This window comes from Zootoca vivipara, chromosome 3 (assembly GCF_965207765.1).
Source record: "Zootoca vivipara chromosome 3, rZooViv2.hap1.1, whole genome shotgun sequence".
Classification (NCBI taxonomy): Eukaryota; Metazoa; Chordata; class Lepidosauria; order Squamata; family Lacertidae; genus Zootoca; species Zootoca vivipara.
Window position 1 is genome coordinate 40,208,217 of NC_142586.1, and position 23,543 is coordinate 40,231,759.

The 23,543-nt window shown below is 41.3% G+C and overlaps 1 protein-coding gene across 1 annotated transcript; it reads left to right on the forward strand.

The window, feature by feature from the left end:
* The first annotated feature begins 836 nt into the window (after positions 1–836).
* SPACA1 (sperm acrosome associated 1) lies at positions 837–23,144 on the forward strand. Its single transcript, XM_088667443.1, has 7 exons — positions 837–3,525; positions 5,389–5,445; positions 11,172–11,273; positions 11,584–11,690; positions 13,843–13,978; positions 21,140–21,260; positions 22,790–23,144. The coding sequence occupies exons 1-7, from the start codon at positions 3,363–3,365 to the stop codon at positions 23,025–23,027; spliced, it is 924 nt and encodes a 307-aa protein (XP_088523569.1). The 5' UTR covers positions 837–3,362; the 3' UTR covers positions 23,028–23,144.
* Positions 23,145–23,543: the final 399 nt, after the last annotated feature.

Sequence of the window (23,543 nt, forward strand, 5' to 3'; positions counted from 1 at the left end):
TTATGGATGACAATTATTGCTGTTTCCTGCTTACCTGGCAAATGGAAATGAGGACACTTCATGGCAATGTTACCTAGGAAAAGATCCAAGTGCCTACCATGAAAATCTATTCTGTTCTGTGGTTCTAAAATAGCAGTTGAGATATACTTCTAAAGTCTTTCCCTGCTGTAGCTGTTTTCAGTAAGTCTAACCCAGGCATCCCCAAACTGCGGCCCTCCAGATGTTTTGGCCTACAACTCCCATGATCCCTAGTTAGCAGGACCAGTGGTCTGGGAAGATGGCAATTGTAGTCCAAAACATCTGGAGGGCCGAAGTTTGGGAATTTAAAGCACATTATCTTCCCCATATCTTGTTAAGGTTGTTGGGAACTGTAGCTCTGGGAAAGGTAAGCTAGTGCTCTCAGGATTCTTCGAGGAAGTGATGTTTTTAATGTATAGTGTATACTTAGCCCAAGGATTGCCTTGCAGGATCCATCCCTAGCTCAGGAAAAACTTCATAAAGAGTTAACGAAATGTTTTTTTAAAATGTGGTTTCAGAACAGCAGCAGATTCATTCACAGTAGCTTTCTTGAAGAGAAACAATTGATAAGGTTTACAGTTTATCTACTGATAAAATTGTATTTTATTTGAATTAATGCCTTCATTTTATTATCTACTTTGCCCTTGAAATTTTGCAGCATTTGCTTACTAGATCCTCAGTCGTATTAGTTTTTTGGGAGTAAGTCCCGTTGAACTCAGTAGAACTTACTTCTGAATAGACATGCAGACGACTACACTGTTAGAAGAAATAGGTTTAAAAATGCACATTGGCAGAAAGATAAAATACATTTTTATATGCAAAAATTCATTTATTTGAAAAAATTATAAACCACAATAAAAGGCTTTCCAAGCGGCGTACAAGTAAAATTATAGATAGAACAATAAATTAAATTACAATAAAATGCATTAAACATTAGCGCAAATGTACCGGTATTGTATTCCGTTATGAATTCCCTGCAATTTACCATGCCAATATAAATTTTCAGCAAGACCCTTCAATCTAAGGTTGTGACTTTAAGTACATTTATTTGAAAAATTTCCACTGAAAAGAGCATGAAACTACAGGACTGAATACATCTAAAGCTGCAATCTTATGCCCATTTACCGCAAACCAAGCCAGTCCCACTTAGCACAGTGGAACTTCCTCGGAGTAAACATGTATAGTTGTGCAATTAGTGTATTTACATAGCTTTTTCCCATTGTGTATGAACTTCAAATACATCATTATATTAAACCTTACAACAGCTACCAGGATAGGCATGTAGTATGAGCCCTTTTCTAACAGGGAAGGTTAACGCCAATGAATAAGATCTTTTCTTAACAGATAAGTTCATACCTAAGAACTGGAATCAAAGGTTCCAGTTAGTAGCACACGTTTAACCACTACCCCATTTCAGTAGCCTGCAAGAGCTCATATCACAATAGACCAATTGTGTCCAAGATACCATCAGAATTTTTGACTTTCATGAAGACTTCAGTTTCCCACTTAGATGCATTTACTCTCCAGCTAATTATTTGACCACCTCAATGAGTTTTCCCCCAATATGCCATAATCATTATTTTCCTCATTTCCTGGAGGAAAAACGTGTTCAGTTTTCAGAGGTGTTTGAGACAGGGAGTTTTGCTTGCCTTTGTTTGGGATAAATTACAGGCAGGAAATTAAGCTAAATGAATTAGTTTTTCCCTCTATAGAGAGGTCTGTAATGTTTCCCATCTCACTGCCTTGTCTCAAACCAGCTTTCTGTCAATGTCCACTCCTTTGTATTCAGAAACCTTTATATTGGTTGACATTTAACTATTCCAGAGGACGATAGCTGTTGTGGCTACTGAAGGAGATAATAATTGAAAAGAGACAGATTTTTTGATAGCTGAGGATTATTTGTTGCCATTGTTTTAGGAGTATCAGCACAAAAACCTTTGATTACAGCTCCCAAATTCAAAAGGGAATCTGTGAAGAGATAGGATAAAGATGTCATATTGAAAATAAGCCTATTTTCACTATTAAATGGATGGATTTCTTATTTCACCCAAATGGCCAAAATCTTCCCCAGCAAGAATGGCACAGAATACCAGATATACAGTACTTATTAAAATATATAGACTATTTTATCCTAAGGATTCAGAGTACCTAATATCTATACTTAGTAATAGCTCTTCCTACTTCCTGCCAGAGGCACCTACATTTGTTCTGTCAGATGGAGAGACCACAAACACTTGAGAAAGAAAACTCAAAATGCAAGTGTTGACAAAGTTAACATGACTACAAGTTATGAATGCCCTGCAGAGGTCAGTTAGCTGTTCATGTGGAACGCCGCACTGCAATTAGTCAAAAAAGGATTTGTACTGGTGTGAAAGAATTGTGCCAACAATGCAGTGATCCATCCATACATGAATGGGTTTAGAAATTCTGGGGCACCCAGAAGCCTCGTAACAGCCACAATGGGTGGGTCAGCTCAAAGACCTGATGAGATTTCGGATGCCAAGTAGAAGCTAACTGAGCAAAACTCAGTAATCAAGATAACCTGCACTTTTGCTATATTCCAAAATGCTCAACTAAAGCCTATGGTTGCTTATCTATACATTTACCACTTAACTCAAAGGAATTTACTGAGTGGGCATGTATAGGACTAAGCTATAAATCCAGAACTGTTAAAAACAATACAGGATGTGCAAGTGGAGAGACCCAGGTTTTGTTTTGACTTGTTTGCTGGCTGTTTATGTGCAATTCTTGTGAAGTGCTTCTCCGGGAGAAAACACTTGAACAACACCTCCAGAGACACTGTAGATTAGATACCATTCCCTTGGCTGTCAATCCTCCTGCGCTATGGAAAAGCACAAGGTTCTTAAGGCATTATTAGTGTGTTATCTGAAAATCGTGAGGACAGTTCAGGACTCTGTCTTAGAAAAGGTGCGGGTATTCTGATCAATCCGTGGTGGTTGCGAGGTTTGAGTTTCTGAGATCCGTAAAGACGCAAAGCACATTTTCTGAAGACCTCCACAGATGGAGAGGAACCTGCACTGAGAGAAGCTCTTTGTGAGGATGGGCGCAGGGGGCAGCCCCGAAATACTTTCATATAGGGAGAAGGCGCTGCCACCGTGTGTGTGGGGGGGTGAACTTTCCAGTTTCGGGGTGGGGAGAAGGAAGAGAAGCAGGATCCGGGCGGACGGCCTCCTCCTTCCTCGCCCCCCGCGTCTTCCCAGCGCCGCGTGGCGTTCGAACGCTGAGCAAGGCCTCATTGTGACGCCTCAATGGTTGCCCCTTTGCGAGCGCCTCCGCGCGGCGGGCTCGGCTGAGGGCAAAGGCCGCGGCGGGCGCTGCAGAAAATGGGGTTCTGCAAGGCCGAGGGCACGGGGAAGCTCGTCCTCCGGGTGGGCCTGCTCCTGACGCTGCTGGCCAGCGAGCCCGCGGGCGCCTTCAACGACACCATCTCGGTCGACGTGGCGTTGTCGCAGCCGCTGCTGCATGAGCTGCATCACGAGGAATTTGGTGAGCGGCATCACGAGGAATTTGGTGAGCGGCTCACCCACGTCCAGAACCTGCCGAGCCCGCGGAGGGAGGGCGGCCTGCAGAGAGGCGCCCTTCCCCACGAGCGAGAGCCTCGTTCTGCACTGGTCTAAGCCCAGTCGGCGGCGGCTGCGAAGGGCCTTCTTTGCACCTCCGCCGTCTTCATTGTGCAAACGTGCTCCTGGCTAACCTGCGCGAGGCAATTTTCCAGGCGAAAGCACACCTCTAAGGCAACAGCCCCGTGGCGAGGCTGCTGCTGCTTCTAACTGCCTCCTCCTCCTCCTCCTCCTCCTCCTCTCTTTTCCCCGGGCCAAGTTCCAGCCTCAAAGGCTCCCCGGCGCTTCCTTTTCGCTCGCTGCGCCGCCCGGCTGCTGCTCTTTGCAGGTCCCGGCAGTTCCTTCCCATTTCCCCCCTTGAGAAGCTGGAAGATGTAAGGTCAAAGCGAAGGTGTTTCACGCGTGAAGCCAGCTGTTTGCCAGGCTGAGTGAAAGTCGCGGTTTTTTTTTTTTTTAAAGTCAATGCTTAATCATTCCTCACCGGGATGCGAGATCCACGTGCCCTCTTTTATGTCACGAATTGGATGCGCTGTCAGTGCGACATCGTTGTGCAAGGACTTGCTTTGAAACCCCAAAGTGGACCATCCCTCGAAGACTGTGACTGTCTACATATTGCTCCCGGCCCATTCTGAGAACAGGATGCTGGAGTAGATGGGCCATTGGCCTGATCCAGCAGGCTCTTATACATTTTTAACTCTCCGATGATGATTGTTCATGTGTAAAACTTTTTACATAACTTTTTTTCCACTAGATGTTAGGCTGCAGTTCTATACACACTTATCCGGAAGTCTGTGCCATTAAACATAATAGGATTTACTTCTGAGTAAACATACATAGGTTTGTACAGTGGCACCTTGGTTTTAGAACATCTCCGTTGACAAACATTTCGGTTTTCGAATACTGTAAACCTGGAAATAAATGCTTTGGTTTTTGAACACCGTAAACCCGGAAACAAATGCTTCAGTTTTCGAACACACTTCGGAAGTTGAACATGCAACGTGGCTTCCGCTGTGTGCAAGATCCTGAAGCCTAGCTGCCGGCTATTGAGTTTCGGGTTTTGAACGTTTCAGAACTTGAACGGACTTCTGGAATGGATTATGGTCAAAAACCGAGATACCACTGTATTATTATAATATAGCTTTGATTTAGCAATCTGAAAAGTAAGACATCCTGCAGTATAATATTCATCTCTACTACATACCGTATTTACAATATGATTCATCAGTCACTGAAATAAATATACAGTAATATTGTGCTTTTCAATTTCCCTACTGGACCATATTAAAAGAATAAATTACCATGTAGGGATGTATACCCTATTTCTCAAAATTAGTTAATATTTAAATAATGAGATGTGTCCAGCTTGATTTGTTTTAGTATAATTTATTGCTCCAGAAATCCTGCTTTCTTTCACATTGCTCCACTGAATGAGAAAATGTTATGCTTCAGGTGAAAAGCACTGGGGAAGAATTTCATAACTACAGGTGGGTGAGAGTCACCTAATGAACCCTGTCAATGGAAGTCTTGCACAAGGGCTTCGGCTTGCACAATGGGGCTTCCCCCCTCCTGCCCCGTCATTCTTCCTGCATCTGCCATAATTTGCTCTGAGAGGGTTAGGAGAACCTCCAGAACATCACAATCACAAGGGGGGGGGGGGAGATCTTTCCACCTCTCATGCTTGTGCAGACGGAACGTTTGCAATAGCACAATGTTGAATTTCACCCTATATTTTAGTATACTGTACTGTACTTAACTTACTTATGTAACCTGCTTTTTGTAACATTTTCAGAAGAAAATCTGACACAACCCAGGGAAGTAGAATTTGGAGAATGCACGGTTACATGTGGTAAGCAGAAAAGCAGATGGATAAAACATAGTATAATTGGGTGGGTTTTGGTTTTTCAAAAAAACTTTAGGAACAATATACTAACATTAGCTGTTGAACCATTGTAATTTGCATGCCCTCGTTCACCTTTCATTGATTTCAGTTGTTGATAACTATAATTAACAAAAACAATCCAGTTGATTGTCATTATAAATTTAGGTCAGAACTGTTGTTTTATTAATTTCACAGCCTGCAGGCTCTTTAAAAACAAAACAAAAAAACAGCTCCTTTTGTTTATTGGCTCATGGAGCTGCCTTCACCACAGTAACAATTTTCTCTATTTGTGAACATCTGCGAAACGTTCAGAAGCTGAAAGACCTCCTGATGCATCTCACAGATGTCTTCTCACATACAATATTGCCAACCCTACAAAGCAAATTGCTTCTCTGCAATCGTGAATGCTGTATTCATCATACAGCTTGTTAGTTGTGCTAAAGGTAGCTGAGGTCTCAAAAATGAGTGGATCATCAATAGGGTGACCATTTTCTAGTCACATGCAGAGTAAATAAAAATAGGATAGTTGTTGCATCTCTTACAATGGCTCCGTTTCTCAGGTAGTTCGCAAGAGAAACAAATGTTCATAAACCTGATGGTTACGCCTTTGTTGTCACAAAGGAAATGTTTACAGCCCCCACCAGTGCAGCATATTTTTGTTATTTTGTGCCAGTAAACATTTTTTATATTATTCTAATGTTCTTTGTCCCAGTTAATACTTTTCTTTAGCACAGTTTGCATCCCTTCCCTATTCAAAATTTTAAAAATTTGCAGAATGCTCTCCATTGTGGCATTGTTTCCATACTTTTAAGTTACCCACTCCATATATTCACAGGGTTCTTTTAATTATAAATGTAACATTTAAAAAAGAAATATGAACAGTTGGTGTTATAATGAAAGAGTTGCATTCACTGATTTTGTCACTCTCATTTAGAGTGTGTTTTTTATTTTAAGGTAGCCATATCTATTATTTGGTCTATAGCAGAGAAGCTACATTGCTGTCCATTCCCCAAAATTTCAAAATCCATGTTTCTTTAATACTGCTTCTCCCCTGAAATGTGTAGAAGCCTCTGTTTCATTGCTTTTTCCAGGAGATATTTATGGTAATTGTGCCAATTCACAATATCCTTTTGATAATTGTTAGAATCCAGTGTTACCCATGTGCTCCTAGCTTTTTCCACTTCCTTTTTTTAAAAAAAATGTTTTATAGTATGCTGTTGTTTATATTTTATACAGTATCTTAAAGCACTTTGTACTTCTTGTCTTGCTTTTCTTAATAATAATAATAATAATAATAATAATAATAATAATAATAATAACAATCATGTCAGATAGATTTATGGAATTCCCATTTTTTCCTGATCAGGAAAGCATCATGATCAACTTGACTCACGTTTCCCTGTTGAAATCCCAAAATCTGGGCTCATCCATACTGATGTCTAATGAGGATAATAAGATTCCACATTAATCATTCATTGTCCATGTGATATTCTCTACCAAATCACTGCCTTCCCACACCATACCACACCACATTCAAAAAGGAGAAGGTGTAAGAAAATCCAGATTGAGAGCGGGAAAAGTGGAGGAGAATGTCCTAAGGGCAACAGAATTAATGGAAGCACAGGAAGCTTGTTGTTGTTGTTTAGTCGTTTAGTCGTGTCCGACTCTTCGTGACCCCATGGACCATAGCACGCCAGGCACTCCTGTCTTGCACTGCCTCCCGCAGTTTGGTCAAACTCATGTTCGTAGCTTCGAGAACACTGTCCAACCATCTTGTCCTCTGTCGTCCCCTTCTCCTAGTGCCCTCAATCTTTCCCAACATCAGGGTCTTTTCCAAGGATTCTTCTCTTCGCATGAGGTGGCCAAAGTATTGGAGCCTCAGCTTCACGATCTGTCCTTCCAGGGAGCACTCAGGGCTGATTTCCTTCAGAATGGATAGGTTTGATCTTCTAGCAGTCCATGGGACTCTCAAGAGTCTCCTCCAGCACCATAATTCAAAAGCATCAATTCTTCGACGATCAGCCTTCTTTATGGTCCAGCTCTCACTTCCATACATCACTACTGGGAAAACCATAGCTTTAACTATACGGACCTTTGTCGGCAAAGTGATGTCTCTGCTTTTTAAGATGCTGTCTAGGTTTGTCATTGCTTTTCTCCCAAGAAGCAGGCGTCTTTTAATTTCGTGACTGCTTACTATCTCATTAAACAATAGTATGGACGAGCCCTCCATTTACTTGATCCTATTAGTGCCTATGATATTCAGCTCAACTTTTTCTTATTCATTATTTCATTTTTTTTTTGCTATGTAGCTGTAAGTTGAACCATTTTTTAAATTATCTTCCAGCCATCAATTGTTCTAAATCCTTTTGGCTATGCTTTCTTCTCAATTTAGCACCTTAACTTAATTGAATTAACATAGTTCTTCATTAACTTCTTTGTTATTATTGATAAAACTGTCAGATTAGATGTGGTCTAATGCCACTTAGCTGCATGCCTCATTAAAGCCCCACCCCACCCCGCAAAAGGTTGACTTGCTAATACTCTTTCACATCCAACCTTCATTGCAAATTACATTGCTAGGGAATTTGAATGAATATCTCAGTGGCCATTTCCATTAAAGTCAATAAACCCAAATACCTTGTTTTTCATTGAGTGCTAAGCCAAGGATCATGTCTTGTATCTCTCCAACAAAAGTTAAGAGGAGCAAAGCTTGTGCATGGTAAGCCACAGTTAATGGCATGTCATAATGTTCAGATGCGTCCAATGAGAAAAATTACCAGGATAGAGGTGAAAATATCCAACTTGCCAGGCAATAAAAGGAGAAAAAGTAACCAAATAGTGAAACACCAAAGGAACTTGAGATCTTCTGAAATAACCTTTTTTAGGACTTGAAATTTAAAGTTAGCCTACACAAAGCTTGTTGCCCCTGGCCCATATTTGCTTCATGCGTCCATGGTTTCATTGCATGAACACAGAATCTGGCATCTCATATGATCTAGCCACCTAGAAAATTGATCTCTGTCTATTCCCTGCTTTCTACCGTACCCCCGAAGACAAAAGCAGGAAGGAGGCTTATCCAGGGCTATTTTCTCACTTTGAATGCACTTCAGTTAGGGATTTGCATCTTGTTCGTGCAAGTATATCTGATAATATTTTGTAAATATATGTCAACTCCTTGAATATGACAACTCTAAATTATTCAGGTAGCTGCAGTTAAGGCAACTTTCTTCCCTATTGCACTGGCATAGCATGGGGCGGTTGTCTTAGGTGCAAAATTCTTAGGGGTGCAAAATTTCAACACCCAGTGCTGTCTTAATACAGCGGCACTCTTCTGTCGCTGGGCTCCGTTGAAAACTGCTTCTCCATGCAAACCGGGAAATGACCTCTCCAGACAACAGTACAACTCTTCTTATCTCTGCGAATACGATACCCTGGGTGATGTAAATACTATTAGGCAGTTGAATGTGTCAGCATTAAGCCGTCCCGGGGGCCAGTTGTTAGACTGGACCCACAGAGCAAATTGCGATTGCTCTCACAAACGTGAAGAACAACACACACAAGGCAGTAAATAAGGCTTAACTGCTTTATTTACATATAAACAGACTGGGAGCTCTACATTATGGCTCCCTCTCTAGCATCACAGCCAGTAAAGAGAAAGAACAAAGGAACAACAGTCCCACTTAGGAACACAGTAAGACAAACATCCTGTCTACGTCCCATCCACTCTGTGGGAACAAAACACATACAGTCATATGATATACAGTAAACCTATGACTGCAGACGGGGAATGAATCTCCCAACATCATGCACATCATGCACTCCATCCGTTTGGCAACCCACACTATGCCACTGCCCTGTGGTATCAGTTACAGAGGCTTTTCACAGTTCTAGCTAAGAGGCAGGAAGTCCTGCCTGGTCAAAGGCTAGTGCTCCTAGTCCCACCATGCTTTACTCCAAATCTGATGAAGCCATCTTTCTGCAATCGCAATTCATTCCCTAGGATTGTACTGTGACCCAGAAGTTTGTAACTCCCTGTTTCCACGGGAATTCAGATAGTGGAAGTAAAAGGAATCATGAACAAGAGAGATGATGGCAGCTGGGAGATTGGAGTTGGGGCTAAGAGTGATTGGTGGCCCAATAAAAGGAGACTGTCAACTGACACACACACACACACAGACAGACAGACAGTCCATTCGTCCATCCCTGTTTCAGGACTAAAAGAGAAGGTGTGTCCATTGTTCTCCTTTGTTATACATATCTCCGGTATCACCCATTATACACCCATTATATGAGTTTTTAAAAAATCTCTCTCCAAGAGAAATGTCTTTAATAAAAATGTCAATACATTGCTATACACAACTCTGTTTTCTTAACCTTTGAAATGAGAAATTCTCAGCAGCGTAGCATGATTCTCGTTTTCCAACAGTTCCAGTAAGTGTTGTTGCTTCCGTCTGCCACTTGAGGTAATGTTACATGTCATGTAAGAAATATTACAAAATATATCAGGTTTTCTAAGCATTTAGGGATGCAAAATACCTCACCACAAGGTTGTTTCCCCCCCCATATGCACAGGTTGTATTCTGCTTAAGTCACAAACGGTTTTTCCCATCTCCTCCATTCCTTATTCAATAAACAAAATATTTCTATAACGGCTGGCAATCTATTCTGTATTTACTGGGACTAAACATACTATTCTCTCCTCCCTCGCATGCCATGCCATTTGAATGAGCTGGGTACACAGTGTTTGGCAGAAGGAAAAAAGAGAAAAGCAAAGAAACACAGCACTTGTGTTGAATATGTTTGTGTTTTCGAAAATAACATGAAGTTCCCAAGTGAAATGTTGATGTCTGAGATCTGCAATTCTTATCTAATCTGAATTACATATACTGTAGGTAGTTCTTTTCCCTGTAGGCTGCAACCCTCCACACACTCACTAGGAAGTAAGTGCCCTTTAATTCAGTGGGATTTCTTCTTGAATAAACCTGATAGGTGGAAGTTACGCGGTGCAATCTCTTTTATTCTCATTTTAAAAATTTGGATAATTTAAAACTGCTTAAAATGGAAGATATCATTAACGTGGCTACAGTAACAATCAGAATTGAGCTCGCTTCAGAAAGCTTTGATTATGTTGATGAATCCACCAATCAAAGCTAGCACCAAGGTGAGATCAATGTGACATCAGATTTCCTTAATTTGCAAGAGTACTTACCTCCTTCCTGAGAAGCCCAAATCCTGCGAGGTATTCAGCACTGTAATTTTCCATTGGTATCCATAAGAGTTAAGGATGCTCAGCACCTGATCAGAATGAGCTCATCAGAGCAAAAATGCTCCAGGCAGCAGATGGTTGAGGCTTTGAAAGGCCAGGTTCACAGAGGCTGCAAGCTAGCGTTGATATTTAAATTTTAATTAACTTGTTTGTTTTTAGCAATGCATTAAAATGAAAGTGCATATAAAATTCAACTGAAAGGAGAAAGTTTTTACCTTGTAGAATGGATGGGTTATCATCGTCTAAGACAATAGTCTCAGGCACAAATGGGTGGTATCTTCTAAATTTTGTTTATAAAGAAGACAACTGCCTTTCTGAAGGCCTTTGACAGGGACCAGAGTGTTTTGATTTTAGAAGGTGAACTTAAAGGAGTATCTACCAAAACACAAACAGACATGTAATGCTACCTTTTTCATCTTGATCAAAGGTATTGGCATTCGAGAAGTTATATTAACCAATGGATGCCCTGGAGGTGAAACCAAGTGTATTGTTCGTGTTGAAGAGTGCAGAGGACCAGCAGATTGTGGGTGTGAGTAATGATGTAATGATACAGTTATTCCCAGTCAGCTTCTGTGAATATTCATGCATCATTTCCAAAATGCCATACATTTATTCTGAGGTGGTTTAAAAGTGTCATGTCCTGCATTGCTTCTTAGTTAATAGATACTTTCAAGCAGGTTTAAACTAAAAGCCAGTAACATGCAATTTATAATGATTAAATGATGATTCCTCTAACCACAGTCTGTTAGTGGAATTGTTCCTACCGGTAGTATTTTGAGGTGTACGATAATAATGTTTAAGTATTGGTACAAAGTGACTTTTAAAACTATGTTCTGCAGGGGGTAAACCAATTTCTGAAAGTCTTGCTAGTGTGAAGATACCGTGTATTTTTGTACCTCCAGAAAATCGATTTCAATATATTTGGAAAATGTTGATTCCGGACCAGGTAAGTAATCTAGTTCCATCCTGTGCAATGTTTACTGAACTGATTTTATTTCTAACGATTCCACATAAACTTAGGCTTCCTACAGTGTATTTATTTCTATATAATATTGTTAGATGCTAGAATTTAATTAAGGTTTGGGGGTGTCAAAGCTAATTTATTTGGAGGAAATAGCCAGAGCCTAGTGTGTATTTTCAGGCATTGCAAGGACCCACTAATAAGCTTGTTCCTGGGACATTCCTATTGGACATTGTAATCCTAGTCCAATCAACAAATGTTAATGAAGTCAGGCAAACTTTTTTGTGTGAGGTCTTTAGCTATAAGGAATTCAAAGGAAATAGGTGTTAGAAAGGGAATTTATGGAGTCTTCCTCTGTAGATAAACAGAGCTTAGTTTAGGGAAGGGGTTCGCAGTGATGTAACCAGGAAGCGAGAGGGGCAGCTAAGCTGATATGTGCCCTGCAGTGCAGGGGAGGCTACAGAGGAAGGATGCTGATGCTATTAAGGAATAAGCTGGCATGGTTTAGAGTGCTGCTGCTGTGAGCCCCTTCATTGAAGCTTCAGGTTTTGTATATGTGTAAATAAACCATATATCATAAAGACACTGTAGCCTCCGTTGTGCCTCATTGCCAAAGGAAACACAAACCCTGGTTTAGTGCCAAGACCTCTGGAATCTTGTGCACCATTAATTAGAGATTGAGGTGGCGTGGAACAATATTAATAAATATTGGAGCTCACCTTATGCCAGTGACTCTTGCATTACCATATGTTCTTTTTTTCTTCTGCACTTGTATACCAGTGTACACATACATCCAAAAGACACATTAGTATCTTTAATCTGGAATTGTGGTATGCTACGAAAGAACAGCAGCTCATGAAAAGGGGAATGAGATGACAAGTCAGGGTGTAGAGTACTGTACTTGAATACATGAGTTAAAGCACAAATAGTCAAATAAATGTGTCGTGCATTTAGAGGAGAGCAGAAATGATTATGTTAAAACTGTAGAAAAGGCAAGCACCAGAGAAGATTGGGTGAGGAAAAGAAGTATGTCAGAGGTATGGCAAGTTCTGTACATATAAGCTATTGCCACATAAGGAAATGGGAGGGAATAGAGTCCAAGTGAAATGAGAAAATGGTCCACAATCTAGAGATGAGATTACAGCACATGTGTTGCCTCTCTCAAGGTGGTGTGTGTGTGTGTGTGTGTGTGTGCACGCACTCTCAGCAGTCTGCCATAAATTAGGCCATTGTTGTCTTATTCACAAGCCCAGGTATCAGTAGTGGGTGATGTGTGGCAACAACACTCACCTGACCTTCTGGCAGCTGAGTCACTCCTGCTTAGTAACAGATATCCAGAAGAGCACATGAACACACACAAACACAGTGACAGCATAATGGGCTCTTTTGCAATACGTGGCAAGTTATACCATATGCACCCATATACCCTCAAAATTTGTCATCCAATTTAGAGGAGAAAATACATGATATACAAGTATGTATCAAAAGGTGTGTGGCAAACCAAACCTTAATTTTTACTTTGTTGTACTCCTCATCTAGGCAGCACTTTCCCCCTCCACCATCCTTGGTCCCATTCCCCAAGAAGCTGAAACTCTCCCAGTGTAACAAACACCTCTCCATATACCTACACTTCTATTGCACTTCTTCCTCCATGCTGGAAATGGATAAAATTGTCCTTCCTTAATCAAATTCTGAGCCTCCCAGCACATTGACCAAGCAGGGCATGGAAGGGAAGAGGGCATGGCAAGTTACAAGAAAGCCATTGCTTTCTGACATTTCCTAGAACAATCTGCTTATCACATCATCATGCAATTCCTTCCTTAATTTAAAACAATATTGATGAAAGAGGCTTTCCATTTAATTGGTCCCACACAGATTTTGTGTTTTTCAGAGAAGATTTAACAATCGTCTCAAATTTATGGGTCACCCGACTTTGCCTATCCACCGAAGAACTGAAGGGGAAAATGAAAAGTTGGGAATTTCAGATAGTTTATGGTTTAGGATATATCATGAGGGATCACTGAAGCACCAAGAAAGAAAGAAAAGTCCCGTCCCCCCCCCCCCCCCCGGTCACATAGTACATTCATCATTATGAGATAATCCAACTTTGTCTTTTTTGTCGCCTTTGAATTGATAGCAATCACTCATTCTTCCTAATGATTCAGCTATTCTGGAGGTACACAGAGATACCCACCCCGTTGCGTTTGAGTGCGATACAATAGAAAACGATGAATTGATTGCATCTGTAAAATATACAGTGTACACAACAGCTGGTAAGTTCATGGAAGTTCATAAATATTTAGTCAGACGTTGCTTGTGTTAAATTAATCTTTATGAGAAGATCTTCACTCTCCACTCGTAGTTTGCAAACTACAAATGGAGCAATCCGGTAAACATGTGATGCTTCTTGTACTCTGCAGGAAGCGGAGGCCGGAGGGAATAGTGTCTGTGGTGCAGACTCCATTAAAATGACTGGGCAATGTGCTCACTGCCAACACTTGATGCACTGCACCCATATCAAGCAGATTGTTTTGGAAAAACAGCGTTTTAATTGAAAAACATATATGCTGATTTATTTTAAAACTTCCTTATCTGTTAATTTGTTACTGTACTGCATTCATCTGCATATCTTTTGTGCTTTCCTCCCCTCACTGATTTCAAAAGACAGAAAGATCAGGCGGTTTAACAGAAGCAGCTGTTGACACCTTGTTCAATTCTCCCCAGGCCCTCTGTTATAATCTTTCAATGCTGCAGAGTAAGGATTTAACTGATGTACTACTTGCAGCTGTCATCTTGAATTTTACCACTCAGAGTAGATATCAGTTCCAGAGCTTCAAATAAGCCCATCAGCATGAGAATATCACAATTCTCCTCATTTCTCCCACAAGAGTTCTCTTCCCTGTGCTATTGCAGTTAAAATACCCATGTCACTGGGTTGAAGCACCAGTGGTTACAGGTTACAGGGTTTCCTGAAAAGGGGTTCTCTTAAAATCACCATTTTATCAACATGAGAATGATTGATATGTGTGCCTGCTTGTAAGAAGGACATGACTACATGGAACAGAAATCTCCTTATGAGAACACACCCATAGCTGAACTTTGTGAAATGGAAAATGGCCTTCGGACCAGTAAACAAAAACTAAAAAGAATCACTACACGATTAGATATATATGATTGTATTGTTGCTAGAGGGATAACTTTTCTGTGGAGCTATGCTATATGATGTCATTGTTGTTTTTATTCTGGTTTTAGGATTGTATTATTTTTAAAATATTGTTTACATTTGTATGGCCTGTTCCATTTGCTAGTCTTTTGTTTACCACTTATTTTCTAATTGTAAAAATGTGTTTTGTTTTGTTTTTTAAAAAAATTCAGGACGGCCCAACTTTTCTTACCAAGTGAGCTGAAAGAGTACTTTGACATGGAACCTGCGGGCTGCACAATACTTTCTCACATGTGTTTGTGTGTGCTATGCAAAAATCACAATGTGGGAAAAACCATGAAGCCAGCCAATGCTTCTCTCAATTCCTGCAGCTCCTGATAACTCTGCTGGCTCAGCTCTCCCCTGCCTCACAAAAGCAGGCATCAGCAAAAATCACAATGCAGAAAAACCCATGAATCTAGCCAATGTCTCTACATAGCTCCATCCTTATTTCAGACTTCATGATATATTGGTATATCACAATGTATAGCTGGTGATATATCGTGATGTTGCAAACCAGATATCGCCTAGCCCTAAGTCCCCCCCCCCCCCCCAGTCCTTGACGACATTAGTTTAAAGGATCCGGTAGCAAATGGCATAATTTAAGCATTTGACAGAGTGGACTACTGTAAATTTATTTTAAAAAAATGAGGGAAATTATGCAATGCCCTATTTTGATGCAGTGTTGTGTTGTGTCTTGTGCTTTGTTTTCTTTGTTGCTTTTCCTTGGTTGACTGTACTTTGAATTTGTTCCAATGCATAGCTGTACCTTCAAGACCCATGCTGGATCTCTGAACCACAGAATCTGTAGGAGCAAGCAGTTGCTTGCTGAGGCCTGACTCTCAATAGTATCCACCTGTCTCTGGTTTCTGAAGGAAAAAGCAGCCTGTAATTCCTCTTAATTAAGGCTACCTCCATGTAAAAGCACAAACCGAAAGGGCAAACATAGGTGAATAATGACTGGAACTAGAGAGGGATGTGAAATATTTCTCATGGATGTTTCTCCTTCTAAAGTCTACAGGTTCCAATATATGTTTTCTTCTCCATTTGATAGAAATGAAGATCAAGGCTTTCCCTATACTCTGCTAAAAAGAAAGGAATGGAATATCAACATACATTGGCTGAAATTAGTTACTTCTTGTTGTTGTTTAGTCGTTTAGTCTTGTCCAACTCTTCATGACCCTATGGACCATAGCACGCCAGGCACTCCTGTCTTGCACTGCCTCCCGCAGTTTGGTCAAACTCATGTTCATAGCTTCGAGAACACTGTCCAACCATCTCGTCCTCTGTCGTCCCCTTCTCCTAGTGCCCTCCATCTTTCCCAACATCAGGGTCTTTTCCAGGGAGTCTTCTCTTCTCATGAGGTGGCCAAAGTCTTGGAGCCTCAGCTTCAGGATCTCTCCTTCCAGTGAGCACTCAGGGCTGATTTCCTTCAAAATGGATAGGTTTGATCTTCTTGCAGTCCATGGGACTCTCTCGAGTCTCCTCCAGCACCATAATTCAAAAGCATCAATTCTTCGGCGATCAGCCTTCTTTATGGTCCAGCTCTCCTTCATGGATCAATGCCTTGCCGTGGCGAAGGGGCTTGAATAACTCAGAGAAGTTATGATCTATGCCGTGCAGGGCCACCCAAGATGGACAGGTCATAGTGGAGAGCTTTGACTAAACGTGATCCACCTGGAGAAGGAACTGGCAAGCCACTCCAGTATCCCTGCCAAGAAAACTCCATGGACAAAGACAACAGGCATATAAAAGAAATTAGTTACTATGAATTCTCAAATTCATGTTGATGGAAATTAGGGATGAAACTAGGAATAATTTCCCCTTTTACTGTCAGGTGCTATTCGATAAATTGGTTGCTGTTAAGAAAGACTGTATAATGGGCTACTCTTTTATCAATGGTCTGAGCCAGTAGGTCTTTGCTTATCTTCTTGTTACTGAGTAACTCATGAATCCTAGAGACCAGTAAAAAGCATTATGTTTGGTCAGCTTCAAAATGCATTTAATCTGGGCTGCTGTGTCTTCATGGATAGAATGTCAGCCCTCAACTGGTGAACTGTGCCTGGTGGCTTCTTCTGATCCTTGCTCATATATTCCTGTCCTGTGCATTTGCATTGATGTGTCAGCTTGTGCACATCACTGATGGTGTGTGTCATTTTTCATGACACTTCAGTGGTGTTGCCATTAGTACAGCCCCATTCTAAACATTTGTGTGTCTGCCAAAGCAACATACATATACATGCATATACACCCCTGCAGCAGTGATTGCTGAGAGCCGTCATCTCTTGAACTGAAGAGTTGGGAGGTGGAGAAGAAAACTGGATTATCAGAACAATCTGCTATCAGAACAGAGCTGCTTTGGGCTCTGTTCTGTTGCTAATGGCTCTTCATACCATTAGGACCCCTATAATGACATTAGCTTGGAAACTGAATCTAGGCTCAATTGTACACTCTGCAAATAGAATCTCCTTTCGGAAGAAAGAAGGCAGGAATTAATTCAAGTGATGACATCTTGCATTAAAAATCAAGGACTTCTAAAAAAAAGGAACCATAGGAGGGATGATACCACTTTATTCTCAGGTGGTGTGTAAATGATATAATGTTGTGCCTGGTGGGAAACTTTCCTATAAGAGATTATACCTGTGTTCTTGCTCAAAACGTGTGTTGCAGCAGTTTTTAGGGTAGTTTTGGAGACAACAGGGAGATGCGTGGATAGGTGTGTCAAAAGAGCAGGAAGAATCTACATGAAAAATTGCTCCAGTTTCTAAGGGGTGTGTGTGTGTTAGGATAAAGCTGGTATAAACTAAGAGCTATCCATAAGAAGTATTTTGCACAGGATGATTCATTTTTCATTAATGCTCTATTAATTCCTCATCATTGGTGAGGTTCTCTGTTTGGTTTTAAGCAGAGACCTTGGCTCATAGGTCCTGGATCTTCTCAGCAGAAATTGGAAACCCCTCCCTCCATGTCTTTACAACTTCTGGCTATTGCAATGAAAATCACAGTAATTGTTAACAGTATTCTGCATCAGGCAACCTTTCTACTGCTCGGTTGCTCTGTTCCATACTCCAGCCTATTTTGGTTCTTAGCTTACTTCTGACAAAACCAGTGACATAAGGCAGTTTATTCATGTTTTCTGATAATAGTTCTGTGTGGGAGGGAGTGTGTTGTAAGTGAAGGGGATTATTCTCCTCCTCTTGCCATGGGAAGAGAGAGCCAGACAAGATCCAGAGCATGCTCCTTGTGCCATCACCGTGTGTGTGTGTGTGTGTGTTGGCAACAACAGGGGAGGAGGAGGTGAAGGCAGCAGCTGGCCAGTTTTCAGAAAGGACAGCGTCACCCACATATACAGTTGGCTGTGCAGAGGCAATTTTTGTAGAGTAGTTTTCATTCAGGTCATTTCCTGTGCAGGCAGAGGCTATGGCATTGGAGCACATTGCCCTGTAGAGTTCTAGCGATGTGCTCGGAATGATGCTCAAGACAGAGACATTTCAAATCATTTTGAAAGAGCATGTTCTCCAAGAAGATAGCAAGAGAGGGGTCAAAGCACAGGTTAAATTAGCTACCTACCTGCATCTTTAAGTCTAGAGGGCCAGGGGTGGCTCTCTTTGCCACCTGCTATGATTCCAGTTCACCTTTAGCCCCTTACACTTCCAGTTTGTGTGTGTGTGTTTGTGTGTCTCCTACACTTCCATGGAAACCTTGTTCTTATGCAAGTCAGCACCTAGTAAGGACAAAGGCTAATACAACCACTCCTCCCCATGCTAGCATTCTGGTTTTTAAGAAACTTAAAAGCACGGATATACCGTATATATCACTATTGTAACGTAGTTTGGCCCGAAGATCATCTTGCCCCTGAATAATGTGACACATCAAAATGCGTTTGGCAAGCCATACTGTTATATATTTTCTGTTTTGAGCAAATGGTTGTGTTGCCGCCTCCCCCTTTTTGTCTCCTTTTCCTTGTGGTGGTGCAGCCTCCTTCTTTTCTATTCAGGATGGAGTTAACACACTAAAATGGAGCTTATATAGAAAACGTTGGTTTGTTTCCAGTAATGCAGTCTTTCCCATGCTATCCCTCCTCTAAATATAAAAGAATTCTAATGATTTTGGAACAAAAAGTCTGTCTTGGCGTTCTGTTGCTTTTAACAAACCTGACGTCATTTGCACAAGGGGGGGAGTTTACTTTGAACTGTGAGAATGCAGTATTGTGAACTAGGTAGTGTTGCAAACTAGGTCATCTTGCTTGCTGGATTATTCCACAGTATTTACAGTAGTGTTTAGAAGCAGGAATTCATTATGCTACATTCTGTACTAGCAGACATTTCCTGCCTCCTGCCAGAATCTCAAGCCTTTGGAGGCCTTAAGAAAAGGGTTTAGGAGAATCTCTGTGTAATATTGTATAGTTATAAATCCTAGTTCAGATACAGAAAGCCTGTGTAGGATTGTGTTCTGCTATAGCACACTCGATTGTAGTAGCCGCTCAGAAAATATATACTACAGGTGAACACTATTTTATTTGATACCTTGGTGCAGGGGGGTATGCTCACAATAAATTTTAAAATTAAGTTTTATTTCTGAGCTGCATTTAAAATATTGAGAGGCAAGGTAAAAATCCACCAAACAAAATGTTCAGAAGAAGTTAAATGCAGCAACCTTTTGCCTAACTACTCACCTGGTTGTTGCCAGACAGTAAGGAATTCCCTGCAAGTGGGTGAGGTTGCCTCCATGCTACCTGCTTAATGAGCATTAAGCCTGATTTGTTTGCGGAGAGATTAGACAGGGACGTCTATTTAACGAGCATTCATTCTGATCTGTTGGTGGGGAGATTACACTACAGTTGCACCAAGCAAGTGTTGTCCCACAATTCCTTGCGCATTTCCCTATCGCTTTCCTTTATTGCAAGAGGTCTGCTGAGGAAGGGGCTTGCAGGAGGCTGGCGGAGGGATAGGTCACTCTTGTTTCTTCCTCTGCATTTCCATGCTGGTCCCAGTGCAGGGGACCATTTATTCCTTCTCTGCCACCCTGTTCAGTCTTTGTGCTGGCCGTGGTGGAAGGGAAGCCCCTTCCTCTGCAGCCTGCATGGAAACACAATGCCATCCCTCCTGCACCAGCTCACTTGGCAGAAGGCAATTCCCTGCCCCCCCTCCCGGAAAGGAAATGCAGGATACTAGGGTTCTATCAGGCTAGTAACAAAACAAAACAAAAAAAAGTGCAAGGTAATAATATTTGTGGACTTGTTTGCATGGTTATGGTGCAGCCGTCCTGGAGCTATCACTTAAAAATAAAAACAGAACAGCAATACATAAAAGCAAAGTAAGCTGTGCATAGGAAAGTAGCTTGTCCTGAGAAGGCTAGAGTGCAACTGTTCATGCTTTCTCCATGCATGTAGTTAGGGGAGCATCAACCATAGTGGTATGATCTCAGGAAGGCTTTACCTGTGATTTTTAAAAAATGCCTTATTCTTTGCCACATTTCGTGACCAACAGTGATATGTATGACAACGTGGTGGTGGTGGTTTTTAATTCACCTTCCACCAAACTAGGGCAGCTCCACTAGTAGGTGAAAATAATCATCGCTAGGTATGATGTCTGAAAGCTTCCTTGACTGATTTATCTAGTTTCAGGAACTAAGTCACCATCTGGTGGGTACCACATTTTCCAAGGCTTGCTTTATTCAGAGGCATTATTTCGACCTACCCCTTTAAATCTTACTGTTTCAATCTGCGGCTAAATTTTATTACTTCTGATGATCAGCATTTTATTTACATAAGCCATCTTAACCTTACACTCATTAACATGTTATATAAGAGCATTTTAAAGGTTTACTGCAATATACTGTCTCTCTTTTGTAAATAGAAGTGATGTTCTAAGTTCTTGTGCTTATTTACTTGTTTAGTTCCTCCATATGTCGGTTCTTTTAAATTTCTGCTGCTGTGAATCATTCCTGGTGTGTTGCACTCTTTCAGACTGTGCACAGGGATGGTACATAGTAGTGACATAACAGTTTTGCTTAAGGTTATAATGCATAATGGTCTGCCTTGTAATGCCTGCCTTTTAAAAGATGCACCTTTTGTACAATTTAGAATTGCTTTCTTATATCACAGAAAAACTTAGTGGAGATTTCTATAAAACATAACAAAGCATATTTAAAAAGACCCCTTTTTTATTTTCATCCTTTTCATAATTCTGTTTACCAACATTTCCATAATAACAGTTTTGCCTTTCTTTAGAATTAGAAACAAGAAGGTTGAAGAAGCCAAATACAGATATAGTTTTGGTGTTTGTCCTCATAACTGGAGTTATTGTTTGTGTTGGCGTGGTCTTTGCAATAATCTTCATCATCCTTAATTGGTAGGTAAACAGTGTTAAACTGAAACAGACTTTGCAGTTGGGTAACAACTAACTGTCACATTATGGCTGCAATAAGCACCAGACCTTTGAAAGCAAATTACATCACCCAAAGAATCCTGGGAGATGTAGTTTGTTAAGGGGTGGTGGGAATTGTAGTTCTGTGCAGGGCAAACCACTGTTCCCCCAGGATTCTTTGGGGGAAGGTCATGTGCTTTCAGTTTATGGCATTTATGTTGCAGAAGCCAGGTACAGTACTGATCAGGAGATAGTATATGATGATGTAAGAACTCCAGAAGTTATATGCAGTACAGTAGAAATATTTTGTGAAAAAGGAGGGTACTAGGGCAGACATACACTCTGGCAATGAGGGGTGAAAGCAGGCTTTCCAAAAGTGCCAGCTACAAGCATCTCCATACTTTATGTGGGAAGACAAGCACAATCCACACATTGCTTGTTGCAAAATGACATGCGTAGAAAGAGGTGCCCCACTCAAGAATCTGTCTCCCGGAGCAATTGTTATATGTAACTTCTTTTATAAGGCTGGCCCAGGGGCTTCTAGATGCAGTTATGAATCTGGTTTGGCTGGTTACAAACAGTAAAGAATAGGTGAACCTGCAAAACTAGCAAAGGCATTACAAAACAACAACCCTGAGGAGACCTTTAAAGGGGAAGAGGAACTGTTCCAGATACAGGAAGCATCATGGCAGATTGCAAGCAGAAAAATGGAAGGAATGGATAAAGGAAGCTGCTGGTGGGGAAATTGGCTAATGAGACATGGAAGAGTGAGAAGTAGAATAAGCGGAAATGAGAGAAGAGAGCATTAGAAGTGGAGAGGTCAAGAGTTTAAATGTCAGTACTGTATATAGAGTGACATTCGAAGAATGGTTGAAAAGTATTGCTTTCATTTTAATGTGATAAAGTTTGTGCTATAATATGCTGTTTGTTTGGCTGAAGACAGAAAATAGCTTTTTTTATAGAGAGATAAAGGGGAAGGATGATGCTTTGCATGGCTCAGTCTTAGGTGGACCAATTGTCCGATCCAGGGTTTGTACCCACTTCTTCTTGTCCTACTGCTTCCAACCCCTGCTCATCGAAAACCACTATTTAGTGCTCAGTCAGAGCAAACAGCTATTTAGGTTTTCTCCAGATGGATGTTTGCTCTGATTTAGCACTAAAAAGTAGGGTTTTCCTGGGAAGGGAGCAGGGCGAGGGGGAAACCACTCAGACCCATCCATGGGACAAGTGTGGATGAGCCCTCGGTATAAGGCAGCTTCATCTGTTCCGTTGCTCATATGTAGTGCATACACTCCTCTGGTGAACAAGGTTTAGAGGTAGAACTGTTTTCTGACCAGAGGTTAAGAACAGGGCAGAAGAAAAGCTTGTGCACGCCATTAGAAGTGATGCAACCCTTAACCTTTGTTCAAGCCTTTTTGTAAAAAAAAGTATTTTCTGTCTCTAGCCTGCTTTTTAGAAATGACACAAAGACAGGTGGCGTTTGTCTTATGATCTGGTTGCGGCTTATCTTGTAGGGCTGCTGTCAAAATGTTCTGGCAAACAAAAGTTTGGCGAAGCAGAGAGGAGCCAAGCTCAAGTTCATTGAGGACGTCATCGGGGCAGTTCACCACAGTAGACCAGATGTCGCAACTAGACAACAATCCAGGAGAACCGGTTTCTGCTTACCAGGAGTGGACTGGACCAACAAGAGTCAGCGAAGGAGGAGGGGGAGGGGGAGAAGGAGGAGGAGATGCAGACAAGGGGAATTATTAGAAAAGAGAGATTATTTTATAAAAGGGAGAGATTAAAGTATGCTCGGTATATTAAGAGTACCAGGTCTGAGAAGTGCTTTTTGCCGCTCTGATTAAGCTTGGTTGTGAACATTGAGACAGTAGTGGGAAACAGCTTCAACCAGACGTAAGGACTGATTTCTGCTGTCAAGATTAATCTGGTTCATCCGGAGCCTCTGCCTTTCTGTGCTGTTGAAAAGCCAAAGTGAGATGTTTTTGCATACCCAAACTCACACAATAAAATACATTGGCACTCCAGTTCTTAATATCTATGCTGGCGTATCTGTCTGTGACATAGTTCATGCTTTGTGAGATTGTGATAGGGGAATTAGGCTAGAACCCCAAACCCTGATCCACACTGGTAGAGGGGGTTAAGATCCAGAAGGCGTCTCCACCTGCTGGTCTTGAAAGTATGATGCAAGCAATGCTCTGAGATGGGGGTCTCTGTGCTGTGCCATCCTGGCTGAGGTGGGTTTCAGAGGGCTCCACCATTTCTTAC

Excerpts from the sequence above, each read along its gene's own strand:
- SPACA1 (XM_088667443.1), top strand. The coding sequence starts at position 3,363 with ATGGGGTTCTGCAAGGCCGAGGGCACGGGGAAGCTCGTCCTCCGGGTG. Across the intron at positions 11,691-13,842 it reads AAATGTTGATTCCGGACCAG|CAATCACTCATTCTTCCTAA; the intron begins GTAAGTAATCTA and ends TTGAATTGATAG. Across the intron at positions 21,261-22,789 it reads ATCTTCATCATCCTTAATTG|GGCTGCTGTCAAAATGTTCT; the intron begins GTAGGTAAACAG and ends CTTATCTTGTAG.